The sequence below is a fragment of the Siniperca chuatsi genome, linkage group LG9 (genome assembly GCF_020085105.1).
Source record: "Siniperca chuatsi isolate FFG_IHB_CAS linkage group LG9, ASM2008510v1, whole genome shotgun sequence".
Classification (NCBI taxonomy): domain Eukaryota; kingdom Metazoa; phylum Chordata; class Actinopteri; order Centrarchiformes; family Sinipercidae; genus Siniperca; species Siniperca chuatsi.
This window is the reverse complement of record NC_058050.1, coordinates 8,914,917-8,934,155: the sequence shown is the minus strand read 5'-3', so window position 1 is coordinate 8,934,155 and position 19,239 is coordinate 8,914,917. Positions and strand designations below refer to the sequence as shown.

The 19,239-nt window shown below is 40.4% G+C and overlaps 1 protein-coding gene across 2 annotated transcripts; it reads left to right on the top strand.

Moving 5' to 3' along the window:
• The first annotated feature begins 515 nt into the window (after positions 1-515).
• rspo1 (R-spondin 1) lies at positions 516-16,791 on the top strand. 2 transcript variants are annotated; one of them, XM_044208434.1, is made up of 6 exons: positions 516-870; positions 4,603-5,276; positions 7,258-7,452; positions 10,093-10,236; positions 10,963-11,187; positions 15,057-16,791. In XM_044208434.1, the coding sequence occupies exons 2-6, from the start codon at positions 5,180-5,182 to the stop codon at positions 15,278-15,280; spliced, it is 885 nt and encodes a 294-aa protein (XP_044064369.1). In that variant the 5' UTR covers positions 516-870; positions 4,603-5,179; the 3' UTR covers positions 15,281-16,791. The 2 variants fall into 2 exon arrangements, with proteins under 2 accessions (XP_044064369.1, XP_044064368.1); XM_044208433.1 differs by having other exon boundaries at positions 4,600-5,276.
• Positions 16,792-19,239: the final 2,448 nt, after the last annotated feature.

Below are 19,239 nucleotides of genomic sequence, written 5' to 3'. Positions count from 1 at the left end.
AATGGAATTTACCTGGTTAAATAAAGGTTGTATAAATGAAATAAATATGAGTCCAGTTCTGGTGTTGTCGGGTGCTTTTTTTTTTGCTCTGTTGTTAAACCAGAAGTCAAAAACTTCCACCTGCATATGCAGAATCAAAATTAGATGAAATTGGTGAAATGGAAGTCACTTACTTTACTTTACCTCACGTACTGTATGTTCTATTTGTGTTATATTTCAGTTTCCCTCCAGGATGAAGGCCCTGTAGAGAAAGAACAATCTTTGTCAAATCACATCAAATAATAAATGTGAATTTGCATACAGTATTAGTCGTTTAACAGCAACACTTACACAAGTCCACCGCAGGTTTTTCATCTCTCAGTGAGAATTTGAGGGGTGGGGCTGTAATGCCCGCTGGCAGTGCTGGGGTTTGGATGCAAATATCACGGCTTTGTAACTACTTGCCTGAGTTGGATGCAGTTCGACGCTCCAAAGTGGATTTAAAAAGCGCAACTCGCAGGAGCTTCAGTGCAAACACGCGTCCTGACTTAAGAAGACCAAATAAAAAGTCTGAGTGACTAATGTCATCGGAATAGGTCTTTTTATGCATATACTCTTTTACTGGAGGAATACATTTTTAATCCATTGCACATTTTCTGCCTTGTGCATCCTCTGCACAGTCTGCTAAGAAGTTGCCTCGTAATTGTGACAGATGTGAAAGAAATAAAAAATCATATGTCTTTTTAAATGATGACAGAGGAAAGTAGCATGGGGGTATCTTGTAGGAGGAGTTCTTTGTGACCAAACAAGTAACGGATTTTCCCTTATAAAAAAGGAAATTGAATCCCGACCGCTCAATGAACAGCATTATTCGGGGACCTCGATGTACAGGTGGGTTGATTTTTATTTCATATTTTATTATTCGGATTAACTGATTCAAGGCTTTTGTTAGAGATTTTTTAGGAATAAATATCCTAATTTGGGGTTAAACTTTGTTATAACGAATATGGAAATATGTTTATGTAAAAGTTACTTTATTGTAACCTAAACAAATAGAAAACTATCTCGTTTTAATAAGGTAATTGTGCAGTATTCTTATTATCTTATCTTATTAATATTATTATATGTATGTACATCTGTGACGATCCTAATTCATTTTATTTTGCAATCAATAACATTTTCCCTGTTGGGAGATTTAAACTTGAGACTGTGAGCCTCATTTTCAGCCATCATGAGTGCTGATGTAACTTTTTCCTAAAATTTTCAAACTTACCCAATATTTAAACAAATGAGTGAGTGACATCATATTTTGTCAGTTCTTTATACTGGCTAAACTGAACTTTAGAGTGCGATAGAGTTTACATACAGTTTTTCTACTCACTAGGATTACATCCTACAGCATCTATTCATATAGATGCCCCCCCCCACACATGTATTTGCTCCTTGTCATCCTCAGGAGCTACATAAATATCAGCCTCCTTCAAAGTGACAGGTAGAAAAACGACAGGACAGTGATGTGACAGCAGAGATGCTGGACTGGGGACAAGATCAACCCTCTGATGATTGGAGCTGTACAGGCTTTAGTCCTACATGAAAACTTAAAATGAGAGTGTCCGGTGGTGGTTTGATTAGAGGAAGAGGCCGATGGTGCTCTTCTCTGCTCTGAGTGTTGAGTGTGTTTCAACTGCTGCCCATTTGACCTCTCACTGCCTGAACTCTTTACTTGCAGAGCAGAGGAAGTGATTACCAAAATGGTTGAGGCTTCTGTGTGTGCTGGTGGTGCAGCCAGGTGTTTCTCCACAATCTACAGATGGGTGGACAGGCTACTTACTAACTACAGATTTAGATTAAAAGGTGTTGCACTTGGATGATGATGACACCCCTGGCTCTGTTTTTCTTACAGTAGCCTCAGTCAACACCTCATTTCCTCATCTCTCTATGTTCTTCTTCTCTTTCTGTTTTTATTGTGGGCTTGGATAGCATCACTAGTGCTTATGGCTTGGATGTACAAATCAGGGATTTTACAAATATCAAAATAGATTGAATATGAATGGTCACCATGACTGGGTGAAATCACCCACAAATTCCTGTTGCGTTGTTCGCTGCACACACGAGCAGCCAAAATTGGGGAGCAAAATGTGCTAATTTCAAAGCCAGAATTTACCGCTAATTCTACTTTTGGAGTCCATGTGGCAGACGCAACTTAAAAATAATTTCATTTTGAAAACAAGAGGGTTTTGAGGTTAGAGTAGGATCACATACTGCAGCAGAACAGGGAAATGTTGGCTCTAACATTTTGGTCAATCCCATGTGAGGAAAAAGATGTTATGACTTGTGAACTCACAATGAAATCTCTGAAGTTTGTGCCATTTTTTATCCTTTGCAGTTATTACTGTCCTCCCATAACCTTCTCAGTTTGAGTGTGATTGAGGCATTTTGGCACACATTACAGTGTTGATCTTTGTTCAGCTCTTAAATATGTGTCAAAAAGCCATTAGGTTCAGTCACAGGCAGAAAGTTCATCGACAGGTTGCATTTGTAACTCTGAGCTTAGAGTTGTGGCACCTTCTCGAGTTCAATAAATTCCCAGTGTGGGAGCTAACTTTCAGTGCTTGAATAATTGATAGATCAAATTTAGGACTTACAAAGGAGGCAATTTAATCTCCTGACTATTTGATGAGCGGGGCTTAGTTTCATTGGGCTCAGCTGAATGTGGCTGATGGTGAGGAAAGGCACTCAGTTAAATGGATGAGGGAGCAGAGACAGAGAACTTTCAAAACACACAGGTGCCACAGTAGTGCCGCAGTTGCCTGGTGATATGACTGTGATGTGGCATGTTAAAAAAAAGGGCCTTGCGATGAACAATCAGTTTTCTCAGTGAGTTAACAGCCCGATCCTGTCTCTTATCTCCATGCTGTGAGTGAGAGCAGATACGGATGGCCTGAGGTGGGCTTTTGGCAGGTTGCACAGAGTCGTGGGAGTGCTGGGTTATGAAAGAGTCTCTGGCACATGTCTTGAGTTACTCAGTGCTGGAAAGGTTGTGTTGTGAGGGATCCAGAGACTTAGCATGTCCTATTCTCCAATCATCACTCTCTCAAGTAACCAACAGGTGCTGCAGAAGACTGGCTGCGCCACTTTTTTGGCTCTTTCCTGTAATTATGCCAAGAGGTGTCAGTGACATTGTGAGTCATTAAGTGTAAAGAAGTAAATAAACTTACTGGTAGGGAAAATAGTCTGAAGTGTTTCCCAATTAGGAGAGGATACAAGTACCCCTGTCCTCTGTTAGGTGTAAAGCAATGATATGGAACTGTAATGATTACAAAAGGAACATCCTTTTTTCTGAATATGTCTTTAGGATTAAGAAATTCTGTGTGGTTGTGTGTGTGCTTGTGTTATTTTCTTGACTCATTCAGCACCAACAGGCTTCAACAGATGCCCCCAATTAACCAGCAGCTCTATTCAACTCTATTCAACATTTAGCTCAAGAAATTAAGCAACGCAGTCACATTAATGTTTCACACTAATTAGACATTTTATAATAGACCAATAGAGTGCAGCTTCTCACAAGACAAGGTGTCTCGTCATTATCAACTGGACTGGAAATCAAAATTTATTTGTGCCCGCTTGTACCAGTTAGAAATAAAATGAAAAATGGATGTGATATTTATCATTTTAAACATTGTATGTTATTTCTGGTGTCAAGCATAACTCCTATTCTGGATGCTGAAAATATTTTGGGTCAGCCAGTTAAAAGGAATATGGTGAAATCTGAAATCATTTTCTCCCTTTTGATTTATACTTTAACAAAGAATGTAATGTTGCCTGCTGGAATGTTTAGATGCACCAAACGGCATTGTCCTTAGTGTGATTCAGAGCCACAACCATCTCAACAACCAAATATGGTCCTATTTTTCTTTATTGTGCTGCGAGGGAGGACCTCCCATTGCTCAGATCCTAACATGTTCTGTGTGTCCTCTTCACACAAGAGCTGTAAATACAGGCAGCGTATGACACTATCTAAAAAAGATCTCAGCACCAAATATGACAAAGGCCTTCAGTCCGAGGTCCATTGCATTCCCCAGAGAGGGTTGACTTAACTGTATTTTCAAAGAATAAACATGCTCAATTCATCATTCAAATCCAAATACAGCTTGAAATCCCATGACCCCAAAGTGTTTTTAGTTTCCTTGTTCTACAACTGTTCATTTGAATTAGCCAGTCATGAGTTTAGTTCTTCAGATCACAGAGATTTCTGATGTTAAGGAAAAAGTGTATGTATCATACTTGAATTAATTATACAAACAAGATATAATGTGTCAATTAGTGAGCTTTAGAGGTGCTGGTAGGCAGATTTTGTCACCTTTGGACAGAGCCAGGCTAGCTGTTTTCCCCAGTCTTTATGCTAAGCTAAGCTAATGGGCTGCTGGCCGTAGCTTTATGTATATCATACAGGCATGACAGAGGTATCAAGCTTCTCATCTAACTCTCGGCAAGAATGCAAATAAACACATTACCCAAAATGTTGAAGTGTTCCTTTAATCTTAGTTTATCTATACCTGTAACAACCCTTCCCCTAAACCTAAACCATCTTTCTGTCTTCTCTGCCTCCTTTTTTCTCAGAAGGTCCTGGTACAAGCAGATGTGTTGCATCCATCTTTTTTCAGTCTACAAGCCCTTATTTTAGTGCCTCCTTGACACATGCTTGTGAGCTCAGGCACTCGCTGACAGCAAACCCTCCTCAAAGAGTGGGTTCCCTGCTTCCCTGCCAGCCCACCCCAAGCTTCATGGGTTGAACCACCAGAAGTTCGACAATCTCCTCTCCATTCTCTCCTCCACACAACCCCCACACCCACCCCCACCCACCCCCGACCCTGCTCTGTCTACTTCCTTTGCCTATACTACCACCAGCGTGATGGCTTGTTGTGCCTCGGGCTTGTTTGGACTTGCAACCGCAGCATCACCCTCCACTACACAGACTTGCAGACGCAGCAGCCACTAGAGTGAAAGATACAGAGAGACAGAGGGGGGGGGGGGAAGGGAGAGACAGACAGAGAACGAGAGCAGTGCCACAGAAGAGAGGAGGGATCATCGGTCCTAGCAGCAGAGGGATCCACCTGTCCCACAGAGGAAGGGCCCCCCCCCACCTGATCCATCTGGTCGCAGGGGGGGACCCTGCGTGGCCGGGAAGGCAACAGAGACTATGCAGCTGGGACTGGTGGCGCTGGCAATGGTCTTCCTCAGCTCCATGGGTCACAGCGATTCTCTCAAGCTCTCCAAGGCGAGAAGGCAGAGACGGGGTGAGTTCTCTCTTTTTCAGCTTGTTTTGATCTTTTTTCTTCCTCTTCAGCACTGCTGCCTTTCGTTTCTGTGGTCTGAGTCACAGTGGTGGATGTCTTATAAACATTTAACATGCAAAGTAAAGATAACATTTTGTTTATTTTCTCATCATTCTTATTTGTTTTTCCTAGGCGGTTATGTTAGGTTCAGTGTTTCCCCTGAATGGCTCTTCTTTCTTCCTCCTTTTAAGATTATGCCTCTCTCAGTTTATGTAAAACTTTTATGGGTATTAGGATTGTTTATAGAAGGGACTTTGATGGATTTGCCCTCCAAGCCATCACTCTTTTTGTTTCTGGCTCTGTGGGCACATAATGGAATGAGTACCTGACAGTTCTAAGCTCTCAATTGGACCGTGCTGCCGGTGTTGTTATAAGCATTTTTCTGACCTCACGCAACCACAAAGATGGTGCTCAGGCCGGCTTGCAGTATATCTTTGGCCTCAGAGCCTCAGCGCTGGTGTTACTGTCAACTTTGAAATAATTCTTCCTTTACACACAAGGAGCTTTCAGCTAATGCCAGCCTCAACCCCAACCTCTGTGAACCAATTCATATAGAACTGTTTGTTACTGTTATTTGTGTCATAAAAATAGAACATGTTTACAGTATATACATTCACATGTATGTGCACAAAGACCTTATATGCTGTTGCAGTTTGTCATGTGCCTTGTAATGAGGACAGAAGGATTTGGGTCACTCACCATATACATGAGCGCTCTCTACAGTGTTACAGTCAGTTGAGGCTTTTATCCTCCAGATGTGAAAGGGGTCTGCAGTTTACACCTCTGATTTATAGCTTTTATGTCTTTAATGTCATCAGATTCAGTGTTTTCTTCAACCATCCCTCCTGGTAGGCAAATATTTGACAACAGAGGGACTTGTTTTCTTTCCCATGGGCTTTATGTGGTTCTTTTCTGAATGAATTCAGTTTCATAAAGGGATGAAACTGAAACCATCGGAGAGGAGAGAAGCTCATATTGCTCGTCATGCTTCAGACAGCACAAACTCCCTCTTTTTAAATCCACCACACGTCACAAACAATTTACAACAACACATTCTCAGATTCATACACACCCCTCTGCTATGGTTACTCCCAAGGGAAATTATTACTTTTTTCATTATTAGTGATAGTGAGCATTAAGACCTGGCTTTAATGGATTGCTGTGTGTGAGTATGTATATTTAGAGCTGATACAGTACAGGCCTGTAAATCAACTCTGACGACTGTGTGTTCTCTCTAAATGGCTCCTAGAAAAAGGATGTGCACTTTGACACTTTTCCTAGAAATGATTTAGTGGTTATGTGCCTTTTTCTTTTTGGAATATGAGGGAATTGGATTAATGTCTGAATCTGGGATTACAAGGAAATGAAGTGTAAATGCATCTGCAATGCATTTTCAGACTTAGGTCAGGGGATACTCGCTGTTTGGTACCACTATAGATAAACACTGGTAGTGTTCGATTCTCTGCCATGTCTGTCACTTTTGCAGTTTTCTGATGCCCAGATCATTTCAGACTGATCCGAGAGGAAGCCCTGTGTGGTGTTAGTGGACTGATTTTGATTGGCTCTTGGTTGGCTGTCAGCCCCAATTACCCGGGTTTCTCCAAATGAAAATCTGTTAAGGATCTCCGGCAAGCAATTTGAAGTAAACAGTGAGTAACTGTTCAAACAAAGATGTTTGGCCTGGCCCCCGAGTTAGATTAAGCTGCAAGCATTAACCCCTGCTTGTGGGAGTGATAAAGTGCTGGCAGGTTTATGGCTGGCAAAATATTAAAGTTCCCTGATGTTGTTCTCATAGGCAGAATGTTGACAAATGCCCTTTTTATTTCCTTATTAAAATTTATATCTGGCTGGAAACTTTATCTTTTTATGTGATCGTACACCATGCTGTTCTGTTGCCTACCTCAACCTGACTGGTCCTTTGTCTCTTTTTATATTTCCACAGTTAGTACTGAGGGGCCACCATCTTGCCCTAAAGGCTGTGACCGATGCTCTGAATATAATGGCTGCATTAAATGCAAGCCCAAGCTCTTCATCTTCCTGGAGCGCAATGACATCCGTCAGATAGGCGTGTGCCTCGCCTCCTGCCCCATGGGATATTTTGGCATGAGGAACCCAGAAGGCAACAACAGATGCACTCGTGAGTTTTACTTTGTGTTGTAGACTCTTGACCAAGGGACATTGCAAGTGCCACTGTGCCCCAACAGAATGTATCAGTGGGCACATTAGACTTGTAGATACACATCTGGAATCTTCCAAATACATGCAGGCAGGCTCGAGCTAACTCGTTGGCAACAGCCTACTCTGTAAAAATCCACACAGCTGATGTCAAATCAAGCCTGCAGAAGTGTAAACGATCTGTTTATCTTTGGCTCATCATCTCCTGTTTATGTACAATATGGGGGTATTTGGAGGAGCAGAGGGATACCCTGCTAGTTTCTTTGTCTTGTGTATCTTATCTGGATATCTCCACTTTGCTACACCACTTTGTGTGTTTAACAAAGACCTAAAATATTAATGCAGATAGGGATCCTCCTATGTCTCCTATGTTCTTTCATGTTGCCTCATCTTTTTTAACCAATCTGTGCTACTACTTTTCATGTTTGAGAGTGAATAAAATTCACCCCCTTATCATTGAATGCACACTAACAAGACGCAAGTGTCCAATAATAAGTAAATATACCACTTGATGAAATCCTTCTGTTGTTGCTACTTATCCCTGTGGAAAAGAGCACAAAAATAGCCACCAAATCCAGCAAAGTATTTGTTAAACTGGAGGAAAGTCAGTAGAATTTTTAATTGAAGGTCTTCATTATAGTTATAGGCAGGTTTGGCTCATTTTGAAGGTGGGTGAAAGGGTGGCCACACTCACGGTACTTACAAAACTTGGTTCTGGTGGCACCAGTCCCGTACTTTTAGCTGAGGAGTGCCAGCATCTCTGTCTGTTGTCTGTTTCCCCTTACGCGTGGGCAGAAAAACAGGATTGGAACAAAATCCCAGCAAAAACATTTCTAATGCATTGTTGTTTGTCTGTTTTTGAGAGGATGCCTGTGTTTTTTATTTGGCCCTCATGTGCAGGGTTCATGCCAGGCCACAATCCCACAATCCATGTTTATTATGCGTTCACTTTTACACATATTTTACTCTGATACAGCCTTACTAACCGTATCAAATATAGTCTGTATATACTGTATAGTCTCTGAAGTAACTACGTAAAAGGTTTATTTTAGTGGGTCTAAAATGACTACTGATCATTCTTGCACATGCACAGTAAAACGTTAATTTCCTCAATAATAACTCAACAGTTATTTCCCCACGTTTAATGACATTCAATGACATTCATGGCTTCAAGGCTGTTGTAGGTGTAGATGTTTGGTGGGCAGCTACAATGCTCACCAGCCTGTAGTGATCATTTGCTACAGGCTATTCTTCTCTTTCAACATATTTTTCTTGATTTCCCATCCCTACCTCAGATAATATCTGTGTGCTAAATAATGTTTTCTCTCAAGTTTACATGGCCCCAAAGCAGATAAAACTTGTAACTCTGGTCATGGTGATGATGATGATGATTTCAGATTTTTATATTTCAGATTTATATGGTACGATACTTTCTTTGTTTGAGCCCTGTGTTGTACAGCCCCTATACTGAGAGGTAGACAACATAATCTCTAGCTTATTCTAAATTTTCAGTATTATATTGAAACATTTATTTTTCTTGTGAAGTTTGTTACATCAGTGCAATTGACAAAATTTCTGAGATTTTTAAATTTTTATCAAAATATTGGATCATTTGCAACAAATTCAATCCCATGTGTTGCAGCATTCTTTCACTGTCATGGTTTGTTGCAGAAAGCAAATTCTTTTCGGAGGCCCTCAGTGGCTAACCTGGGTTATTATACAATCGTCTGACTTTATACATGTCATCCCAGAATGTCTTGTTAGCAACATTTGTCTTACATTATAGGGCTACAAACGTCAGTACTGTCAAATTTAGCTGTCAGGGGCTTAAAAATAGTAATTGGAAGCAGGAGGCAAGCACATTAAGATCCCAGTGAGGATTCAGTGTTAGATCATTTCTGACCTTGGCATTGGACCAGCTGCAGAGTAGACATTCTTAAGTTTAGAACACATGAATACAGCGAGTCTAGATCTGAATACATTTGCTATATAGAATTATTGACTTGAATTTACAGATTTCCATCTTTCTCCACTGTTTTTGATGAGAATAAGGAGGGCCTTTCAAGATGAAACCAAAGCTTTTTGGAGTCTTTTAAGATGTCTGGTTTTATCCTCCTGTGTTTGCAATTATCCAAATTTCAAGGAGTTGTTTTTTTGACTGGATAGTTAAAGATTTTAATGAGTCTGAGGTGTGGAGAAACCCATTCTTGAGAAACCCACTGAAGCGATACACTCCTGGCTGTACTCATTCACACCCGCTTTCCAAAAAAACAAGGCCTGTGGTGCATGTGTTTTTAAGAGAAGAGTGTTACTCCCCCTTAATAGACCCTGTGTTGTTGAATCACTAATAAATCTCTCAGAGGAAATAAAATTCAAGTTCCTCCTGTCCTCTCTCTGGAGAACCATTTGCTTTTTTCAGCCAAAAATGCAATGAATATTCCATTAAAAGAACAGAGATTTCTGTTTCCACTAGCAGTTTTCTAGAACAAGAACAAATTGAAGTCAATAAAATGAACACTCACCATCACCAGACTCAATGTGACTTAAACTGATTTGATCCTTTCATGTGATCCTCTCTTTTTGTCTCCCCTGTGTCTTTCAGAATGTAAAATAGACAATTGTGAAGCGTGTTTCAATCGCAATTTTTGCACAAAATGTAAGGAGGGCTTGTATTCACACAGTGGGCGATGTTATGTCAGCTGCCCTCCAGACCAGCGCACCGCAAATGAGACCATGGAGTGTGTCGGTGAGTGACCATTAACCTTTAACCTTAAACATTTACTAATTTCAAACTTTAGCCATAGCATCTCTTAAAGCTCCTGTAATGAACCAGAAAGTATTATTTCAGTGCCTTTTACTTACTGAAGCAGCACATAGGTGTGAGCCACATGTTGACTCAACCTTTATTATCACTTCATCTGAGCAGCCATCTATGTTCAATTGTCTGGCCTGGAAAAGGCAACGTGAACTCTTGAGAAAAACCACAAGATCTCTTGATCTTTCCATTGTGTTCTTTTTCTTTTCTTCTTTTTTTTGTTGTTGAATATAATTCTGTCATAAGTTAGAAATTAACAGTGAAACCCAGGCATCTTGGATCAGTGTGGCAAAGACCTGGAGCCTTGAACTGACTTTTTGGCACCAGTTGTTGTTGTTCTAACTTGAGCCTGCTGGTCCACCAAGACTATAAACATGACCCTAAAAAGTAGCCTTTGTCATGAGTGCAGTATACTTAATAGCCATATGATTTGGTACATTTTCAGGTTCATAGCAACCGTCTCCATCTGTCCCTCTCTAGTCAAAAAACAAAAAGATAAAATTGCTTTCAGATTTGGAAATTACTTAAAGTCATTATTCTGAGCTAAAACTGCTGAGCTGTAAGAAACAGACAGGAAGGCTGCAAAACAAATGTGAGATGTTGGAGCTGTGGACCATTCACTCACTACCTTAGTCTTTGTCCCATTTTTTTACCCAGGTCAGCGTGCTGCAGAGTGCGAACTTGGCGAGTGGAGCCAATGGGGTTCCTGTATGAAGAAGAACAAAACATGTGGATTTAAGAAAGGCTCGCAGTCTCGCGTGCGCATGCCCCTTCCACAGATCCACAGCCCAGACACCTCCCCGGCCTTTGTACCCTCACAGACCTGTACTCCACAGACAGAAAGAAGGAAGTGCGTTGTGACCAAGATGCCCTGTGTGAGAGGTAAACACAAATAGACATAAAGTACAGAAAAGAGATACATTGAGGAGGAAATGATTTATAGTGGGCACTTCTAATTTAAAAGTACAGTTAATAATAGTTATAATCAGATGACAATACTCAGATCACCATGTACCATACCACATTAGTCCATATGCTTCATGAAATGCCTCTACCAGTTAATATGGTGACTGATGGAACCATTACTCAACATCCAAAGACCTGTATTCCCGCCAGTGTGTCTGTGACCCGCAGCGTGTTGATTGGGTTTGGTTTGGCTGAGCTCACAGAAGGATACAGAATCTCTTGACTTCTCAGCATGTAAACAATAAACTACATCTATGAGCCAAACAGATGAAGGGCGGGCATTACGCACTGCAAAGCTGGACAAGGATCACAGCTAGAAAGAGCTATTTGTTCTGAAGACCATTGAAGCATGAGGTTTACACGGCCATGACATGTTTGCTTGGGCTCTTATCATCCACACAGCAGCTTGCTCTCCAGCAGGTCAACAGTCATTCTCACCAGTAAATGGCCATTATCAACTTTCATAACAGCTTATTAGTCGCTCTTGGCCTCATTTGCAAGGTGAATTAGCTGACGGATCAGCTAATTAGATAATGACGGATCTGGCCAAATGGTCCACATTTTATTGGATAAAAAGTGCAACAAAAACAGCAATAATCGTGGTTATTTCTTATTAAACATGTTGTCCTTAATAGTAAAATTACCAGCAGTGGTGCTAGGATGATAAACCTTATGAAACACAGAAATAAGACAACAAGTTGTTTAACAAGTCATTCGAGCTATGGGGTTGCAAAGGGAATATTGCTAATTTATTTGTCTCTAAATGTCACCATATACTAATCTGTTTTGCATAATGTTCATTATGTTCATAATGTTAAGTAAAGTTGGAAACTTACACTTATTTACAAGGACTAAGAGAACTGTAAACGAGCAGTATTTAAAGCCTTTATTGGACGACGGCACGCTTAGGGGATTTCGGGCACAGCAGCAACATTGCGTAACAATATTTGCACAGTGTTGGCAACTGTACAGATGTTGCAACATGTAACAGATGATATGCCTGGATATATGTGAGTAAACATGGAGAAGGCTTGCATATTTAAGCACCATCCTCTACTCTCTCTAATTCCTTTAGGGCTGTGAGTTTAAAGGATAGAACATGATCTGACATTGTCCCATATAGATCTGTGGTGATGTCTAAAGGGAAGGAGGCTGGTGTGGATTGTAATTGCTCAGTGAGGAGTGGGCCCTTCGTTGGACAGGCCGTGACAGCATAATTTAAGAAATGAGAAGCAAATTTACTCTGTCATCCTGGAGAGAATTTCAGAAGAATAATTAACAGTGAAATATTATAAACTGCCCTATAAAACCTGCTATGTAGACCACCAAATTTTTAAACTTGGAGCAAAGGTAGTTCAAACCAGAAAGGCAAGGATGACATGTGAGGTGTCACCTGACGAGTGATGAGTCATAGAAGCTTTGTGGATTGTGATATGGTCAACTGTTGATGTTAAGGAGTTTTTAGTCCAGTTTTTCCTCTGTTCTTCTGCTAAATACTTTTGTATGAAAATATGACACATACTACTGCCAAAATGCACAGGAATGACTTTTCCTCTGTGAGGTAATTCATGGATAATGGTACCATGACTCCGGTGAACCAGTTCATGTGGGTAAACTCATTCTGTGCAAAAAGAGCACAGCTGTGGATTCATCTGTGGGAGCTGGCTGGCAGGCTGGCTATATAAAACACAGGGGGCAGACCTTGTATAACATTAGTGATTCAGTGGTCTGCAGATCTCACGCTTTGTGTTGATTTGGCTGCAAATTTTTTCCCCTTTTCCTGAAGCTCCACAAAAGGGTCTCACGCGAAAACAGAATTTTCTGGATGTGTTATTGCATTTGTCAGGCAAAATTGTTTAGCTTGGATGAAGAGGAGGTACAATCAGGGCTGTCATAAACGGATGGAGTCCCCCTCTTTTGGCGCCATTAGTGATTTGTTAGAGAAGTAATTAAGTCCTTACACAGTAAGCACATCAGTTCAGATGCTGTAGAGTGTGTGTGAGGACCCTTTATTTCACTCAGGCTTCACTCTCGTAAATTTAGCCTCATTGATATAAATTGAAACTTGTGTTGTGCTTGTTTGAATGGTAAAAAGCTAAAAGCTCAGAAATATGTTCAGGACAACACATAAATGATGAACATGCTGGACATAAACTCGTCTTATATGGTTTGAGCCAACTCACCAAATAATGTCAGCAGTAATGTTCTCATGATTTTAGCACTAATGGCTCTTGAAGATGAGTTATTCCTGTTTGTGCACTACTGTGTGGGACTGAGCCTTCTAGTTTTCAGTTGAGACTAATGCAATTGTGACTCTGCATGGGCCTGTGGTAAATAAATGTTTTTGTGTTAGGTCTGTCCACATTCAACTACATCGACTCTACTTCATCACTGTATAATGATTTTCACTGGCTGTGTAGAAACATGTTTTTGGTGAAATTTGAGAAATATTGTACCTTTGGACTTTTTTGTTTTTACTTTGCACTTAAACCAAAGAATCATAACTGTTTGTATGACAAGTTTAAAAATGCTTGTAGGGAAATAAACACAGACCTACAGTTATTACTGCACAGCAGTAGACAAACATGGTGGCGCCATAAGCTCTGCTGTTGTCAACTGTGTAGTGAACACTGTCCAGCCCTTGGCATGTGTTCACTCAGTTTCCAGGATGTGCAGAGACTCTCAATGCACAAGTTTATAACAAACATCCTCCACTGTAACTACACTCCTCAGAAATACAAAACCAAAGACTTTCGAGCGTTGCCTAAACAATAGCCATCTGACACAAAACACTATCTCCATTCCAATTTGTGACAGCTCTTCACATCATTATGGGCCATTATTGGGCCCTTGACAGTGTTTAACTCATTAGGCCAGAGGTGATTTTAAAGTGATTTACGTGACAGAAAATTGTGTCACTTGACTGTCCCGAGTGCTCTTACAGTCTGTACATGTGCTGCATTTCAAATCAGCAGCAGCGCTAAGCTCTTTCCTCTCCTGAATGAGTTATGTGTGGACATTAACCACACCGTGATGGATGTTTATATTTAGAGAGCAATTACACTCTTAAATGTGTGACAGGTGTGAATCCTAATGCAAAAGTACCAACCAGGGGAGTCCTATGTATGTGTTTAGTGGGAAGGAAGTAGCCAAGGCCAAGGAAGTAGCTGTTGAAATAAAAATAAACAATCCTAAGAGTCTACAGTCACGCTAGTGGCTCTGTGAGGCTGTAATGTGTGGACAGTAGTGCTTTGAACTAAATGCTAATGTTAGCATGCTAGCATGCTCACTGTGACAATACTAACAAGAAAGGTTGTATGTCTTTACCAAATTTCCAGGGAATCAATTCAATAGTTGCCAAAATAACTTACTCAAAACCACAACCATGGGAACCTCATAGTGGCGATACAGGAAAGGTCAGAGGATCACCAAAATAGTTAGGATTTAGCCTCTGGGGACCATGAATGGCTATGCAAAATTTTATGGCAATTGATCCAACAGTTGTTTAGATAATTCAGTCCAGACCAAAGTGGTGGACCGAACGACCAAACGACTAACATTTGTTGTTTTACACTTGTTTTACCTGTATTAAAAACCATACAACCACAACCAAAAGGCCTGATCCAACACACATCCCTTATCATCCACTCTCATCCCTGAAATTTGTTTAGCCAAGTGGAGGCACTTCTACATGCATACATCCAATGATGACAGATATCTTACAAGAGTTTATTTGAGAAATAGTATAAACTATTAATCACATTTTCGATGCATTCTCATTTCAGAGAAAAAGACTAAGGGAGACCGCCAAGATGATGCAAACAGGAGGGAGAGAGAGAATGCACGCGGGCGAGGACGAGATGGCAAAGATGGCAGTAGAGGAGGAGGAGGAGGAGGAGGAGGAGGAGGAGGAGGAGGAGGAGGAGGAGGAGGAGGAGGAGGGAAGAGGAGGAAAGGCCAGAGCAGGACCACCACTGTTCCCAGCATCACAACCAGCTCTGTCTCCTAAATTCCATTGCCTGCTGGATGGGGCTAAGAGAAAACCAGAGACAGTGCCTCACACAGCAGCACCAGCCATAGACAAAGATCAAAGTGATGAAGGAATGGATTAATGCTGCTATGCATTGTAGAAAATGCAAAGAGAACTGGAGGATTGCTGCAACACAAAAGGCCTCTCTGAGCTTTTTGAATATATGACCATATCTGGAAGATACTGGTGTCTTAGTGATACTCAAAAAGACATGTTGATTTTCATTCCACTGTGAGGGATCACTGTTAGACATGGTTCGTGTCATGACAGATTGTGGTTTGATATGGTTCGTGTCATGAACCAACCTATATCACTAAGAGCAGATTCCTGTGTTTCAGATGCAGCATTCAAGCTGGAAGTCTGATAATGAATGAAGGCTCTCTTCAGTCTCCTCTGGTCTATGATGTATTTTGTTCCAGTCCGATTTTAATCACAATCTGTTCTTCATTTGTTTTCATGTTTGTGAGAGGTGGCAGATGGATTTTCTCAACAGCAGCTGTACGTGATGTAAAGACAATGAATAGTATTGAGTCTTTGTACCTTTATTTCCTATTGTGAGATGAAACTAAAAGAAAGGCACTGGAAATCATTTGTGGTTGTTGAGGACAGAAGGTCTTCTATATATTATTTTGAGGAGGGACTCTACTACAAAATTAGCCTAAGGGAAGATGTAGAGGAGGATTACCTTCTCTGGTGTCTTGACACAAACTTTTGCCATTTGATAGCTTAGTTGTTTGTTTCAAATTAAATGTTGGTGTTTGTATCAGAAAATAAGTCTGCAAACGAAGAAAATGAGGATACGACGATAAAAACACGAGTATTTGCATGTGCGTCCCTTTGTGCATGCAAACCTGTGAGTGTGTGTGCGTGTGTTTGTCTCTACCTAAAGTCTGGGTGTTGGTGTACTTTGTATGCATTTCTGCACGGAATCAAGTTGTTTGTCGACGGAACTTAGATGTTTGTACATGTGTGTTTACGTTTGCGCCAATGTGTTAATATTGGTCTCATAGATTGAAGGAATGGGGTCTGGAAAACAAGAGGAAGGAAATGTAAATGCACAGTGATATATCGAATATGCAGTAACTCTGATTATTATATAAGCCATCAAATCATCAGCTGCTCAGTAATCATGTCTGTTTGCAACAGGGTCTGAAGATTTTGCACAACTATAATGTTTCCTACTGCTCAAGTTTCAGAACAATCATAGCATTTTACACATTTATTCTCCAAAAGCTGGCTTCATGACATTGCAGATACAGAGACATTTTTTTTCGTAGAATGTTTTCCATGGGTCTGTTTGCTTTACACAAGATATTAGTTTCAGGAGAAGTTACACGCTACATTATTCATTCATACTATGGATTGTGATACTGAATATGTCAAACTGTGTTTATCATCAAACATAAGAATTATTAGTATCATCATGTATAGCTTATTCTGTGAAAGCCTAAATAAAGTTCAGATGAAGTTGATGAAACTTCAGTCATACACTTATTTTGCCATTAGTTTGTTTGATTTCATTTAGAATGACTTTTATGATTTTGTCTGCAATTGATCCACTGTTTATTTATCCAAAGTTCTCTTATGGTATTCACAGTCTATACCAGTGCCACATATACACTGTATGTCTTCATGTCTGGCACGTTTTACACATAAGGACAAATTCTTATAAAGACTTTACTATGATAATAGCTGAGATCTGGGAACTCAGTGAATCCAATGCTGCAAGAAATACAAGGAATTACACATCATACAGGTTTTAAACAAACCAGCCAGACTTTATGGAAGAAAAAAACAAACAAAACAAAGGCAGACAATAAACTAGGGTTACTCGCTTTCCTGTGCAATGGAGGATTATTACCAACATTTTAGGTGCACTCACTCACAGTTTTACCTCTAAATAAAGAGGTTTAGATAATCTAGATAAACTTGTTTACAGCCTCTCTGATTGTCTGACCATTCGTGTTTTTGCACAGTCAGATTTCATTGTAGCAATGTTGACATGATCTCAGATGTCAGCAAATACTTAACTAATAGTCCATTTACAGTAGTAGTAGTAGTAGTGGTAATAGTACAACCAATAGAATAATAGCCAAAACTATAAAATTAAGACCCAAATTGCAATTAACAGGAATGATCCTTCATGAGGATAATTTAACCATCAATCTGTCATTGATGAAACAATAACATTAATCACTTATTCACATAACAGACTAAGCAAACACATGCCAAGCGAGGTCAGTCTCAATCAATCAGGACTATTTTGGCAATTTTGTGACAGATTTTTCACAGCAGACCTGCCTTCATAATTTTATGGGGAAAGGGGAAGTATCCATCTCTCATTCTCTGACCTGAACTCAATCAAATCCTCAAAGAATGAGAAAAAAAATCTGCTGGGAGTACGATGCTATCTATCTCCAGTCGAGATCACTCAGTAGATATGGTATGGCCTTCCTCAGGCTACAGGAGGCCATCTTGGGAGGTGGAAGAACTTAGATGGTGTGATGGTCCCGTTCACCGGCCAAATGCCGGCGCCTGGGCAGAGGTCGTAAAAGCAGAGACAGAAATAAAAACTAATGGTGTGTCATAGCCAGAAAGGAGGGGGTATACCATGCCTTGGCCCTACAACAAAACAGCCGTTTCTCATTACCAAAAGGGAGGGCAGGGGAATGGTAGAGTATGCGCCGTAAATTACACATTCATCGCTCTTCCTGACCATAAATTCTTACCCTGGCTCCATTGGATGGAGCTCTCCCTCACCTCCCACTCTTTCTTTTTTCACTCTCTTGTTCCCAACTCCCGTGTTTTCCAAGAGAAATGAATGGTAAATCTTTGGAGTATATGGGTGCCCTTGTTTTGCCAAGATCCATAACACTGAATGATTTAATTACTTTAGTTTGGACTTTAAGCCAGACCCCAGGGAGTGCATCAGGTCAATAGAGAACACCCAGTCAATGTCTGGTTGACTTAAACGCACAATCTCTGATCCAACTGTAAACAGAAGGGTACCACCACTATACCAAAACTCAAAATCAGAGCCTGATATCACTCTCAAATTGACTGACAGGTCTTTAAATACAAAGATTACCACTAGACTACAACTAAATCTAATTTATTAATTTTTAAGTTTTCTAATGCTGTTAATGGTTTATGAGACAAAATAAACTCAACTCAAAGGTTCAATTATACTAGCTTTTTCAGAGTTCATCAGAGGACGGAGCTGGCTTAGGTGTTTTTAAATAATAAACGTGGAAGGAGCAAGGTCTGTGAGTTATCTAAAGTAACAGGGACATGTTTCTGGAAAGACATGTTGCTGCTGAGATATTCAGATGTAATTGTTCAATGTTGTGAGGACCATGAATAATAATTTAATAATAATCTAAATATAATAAATAATAATTCCATTCTCCTCCATTGACCTATACTTGGACGCCACCGGATATGTCAAAATCTCGGTAAATACCCCCATAAGGTGTAAACTGTTATTTTTGGTTGACCTGACCCTTTAAACTCATTTTCTGGTTTCTATTCATTATTTCATTATTTCAGCGATGTCTTACTCAAAATGCCTCTGCAACAATGTTTCCTTTGTCATGTTTTTCAGTTCCATTATAATGCACAGCATCAATGACACAATTCTTGCAGAAATCTCCCTAAGACGTTCTGTCATCAGCCGGGTGAATAAGAGGTCTGGGGTACATGAGGCCACTGGAGTCTCCAACTGGGTCACCAGTGACTGCCAGCAGCATCTACTGGACTCTTCCCTCCCAGTATAGTGGTTTCCAGCTCTTTAAAGATTAGCCTTTGGAGATGTCCTGTCAGCAATCCCACTGATCCATGATAATTTCCATCTCTAAAGCTCCACAACCGTCCTCTCTCTATGGCTCAAGATCTGAGAGGTTGTATCTGGAAATCTACAAAGAGAAAATGTCATCTTC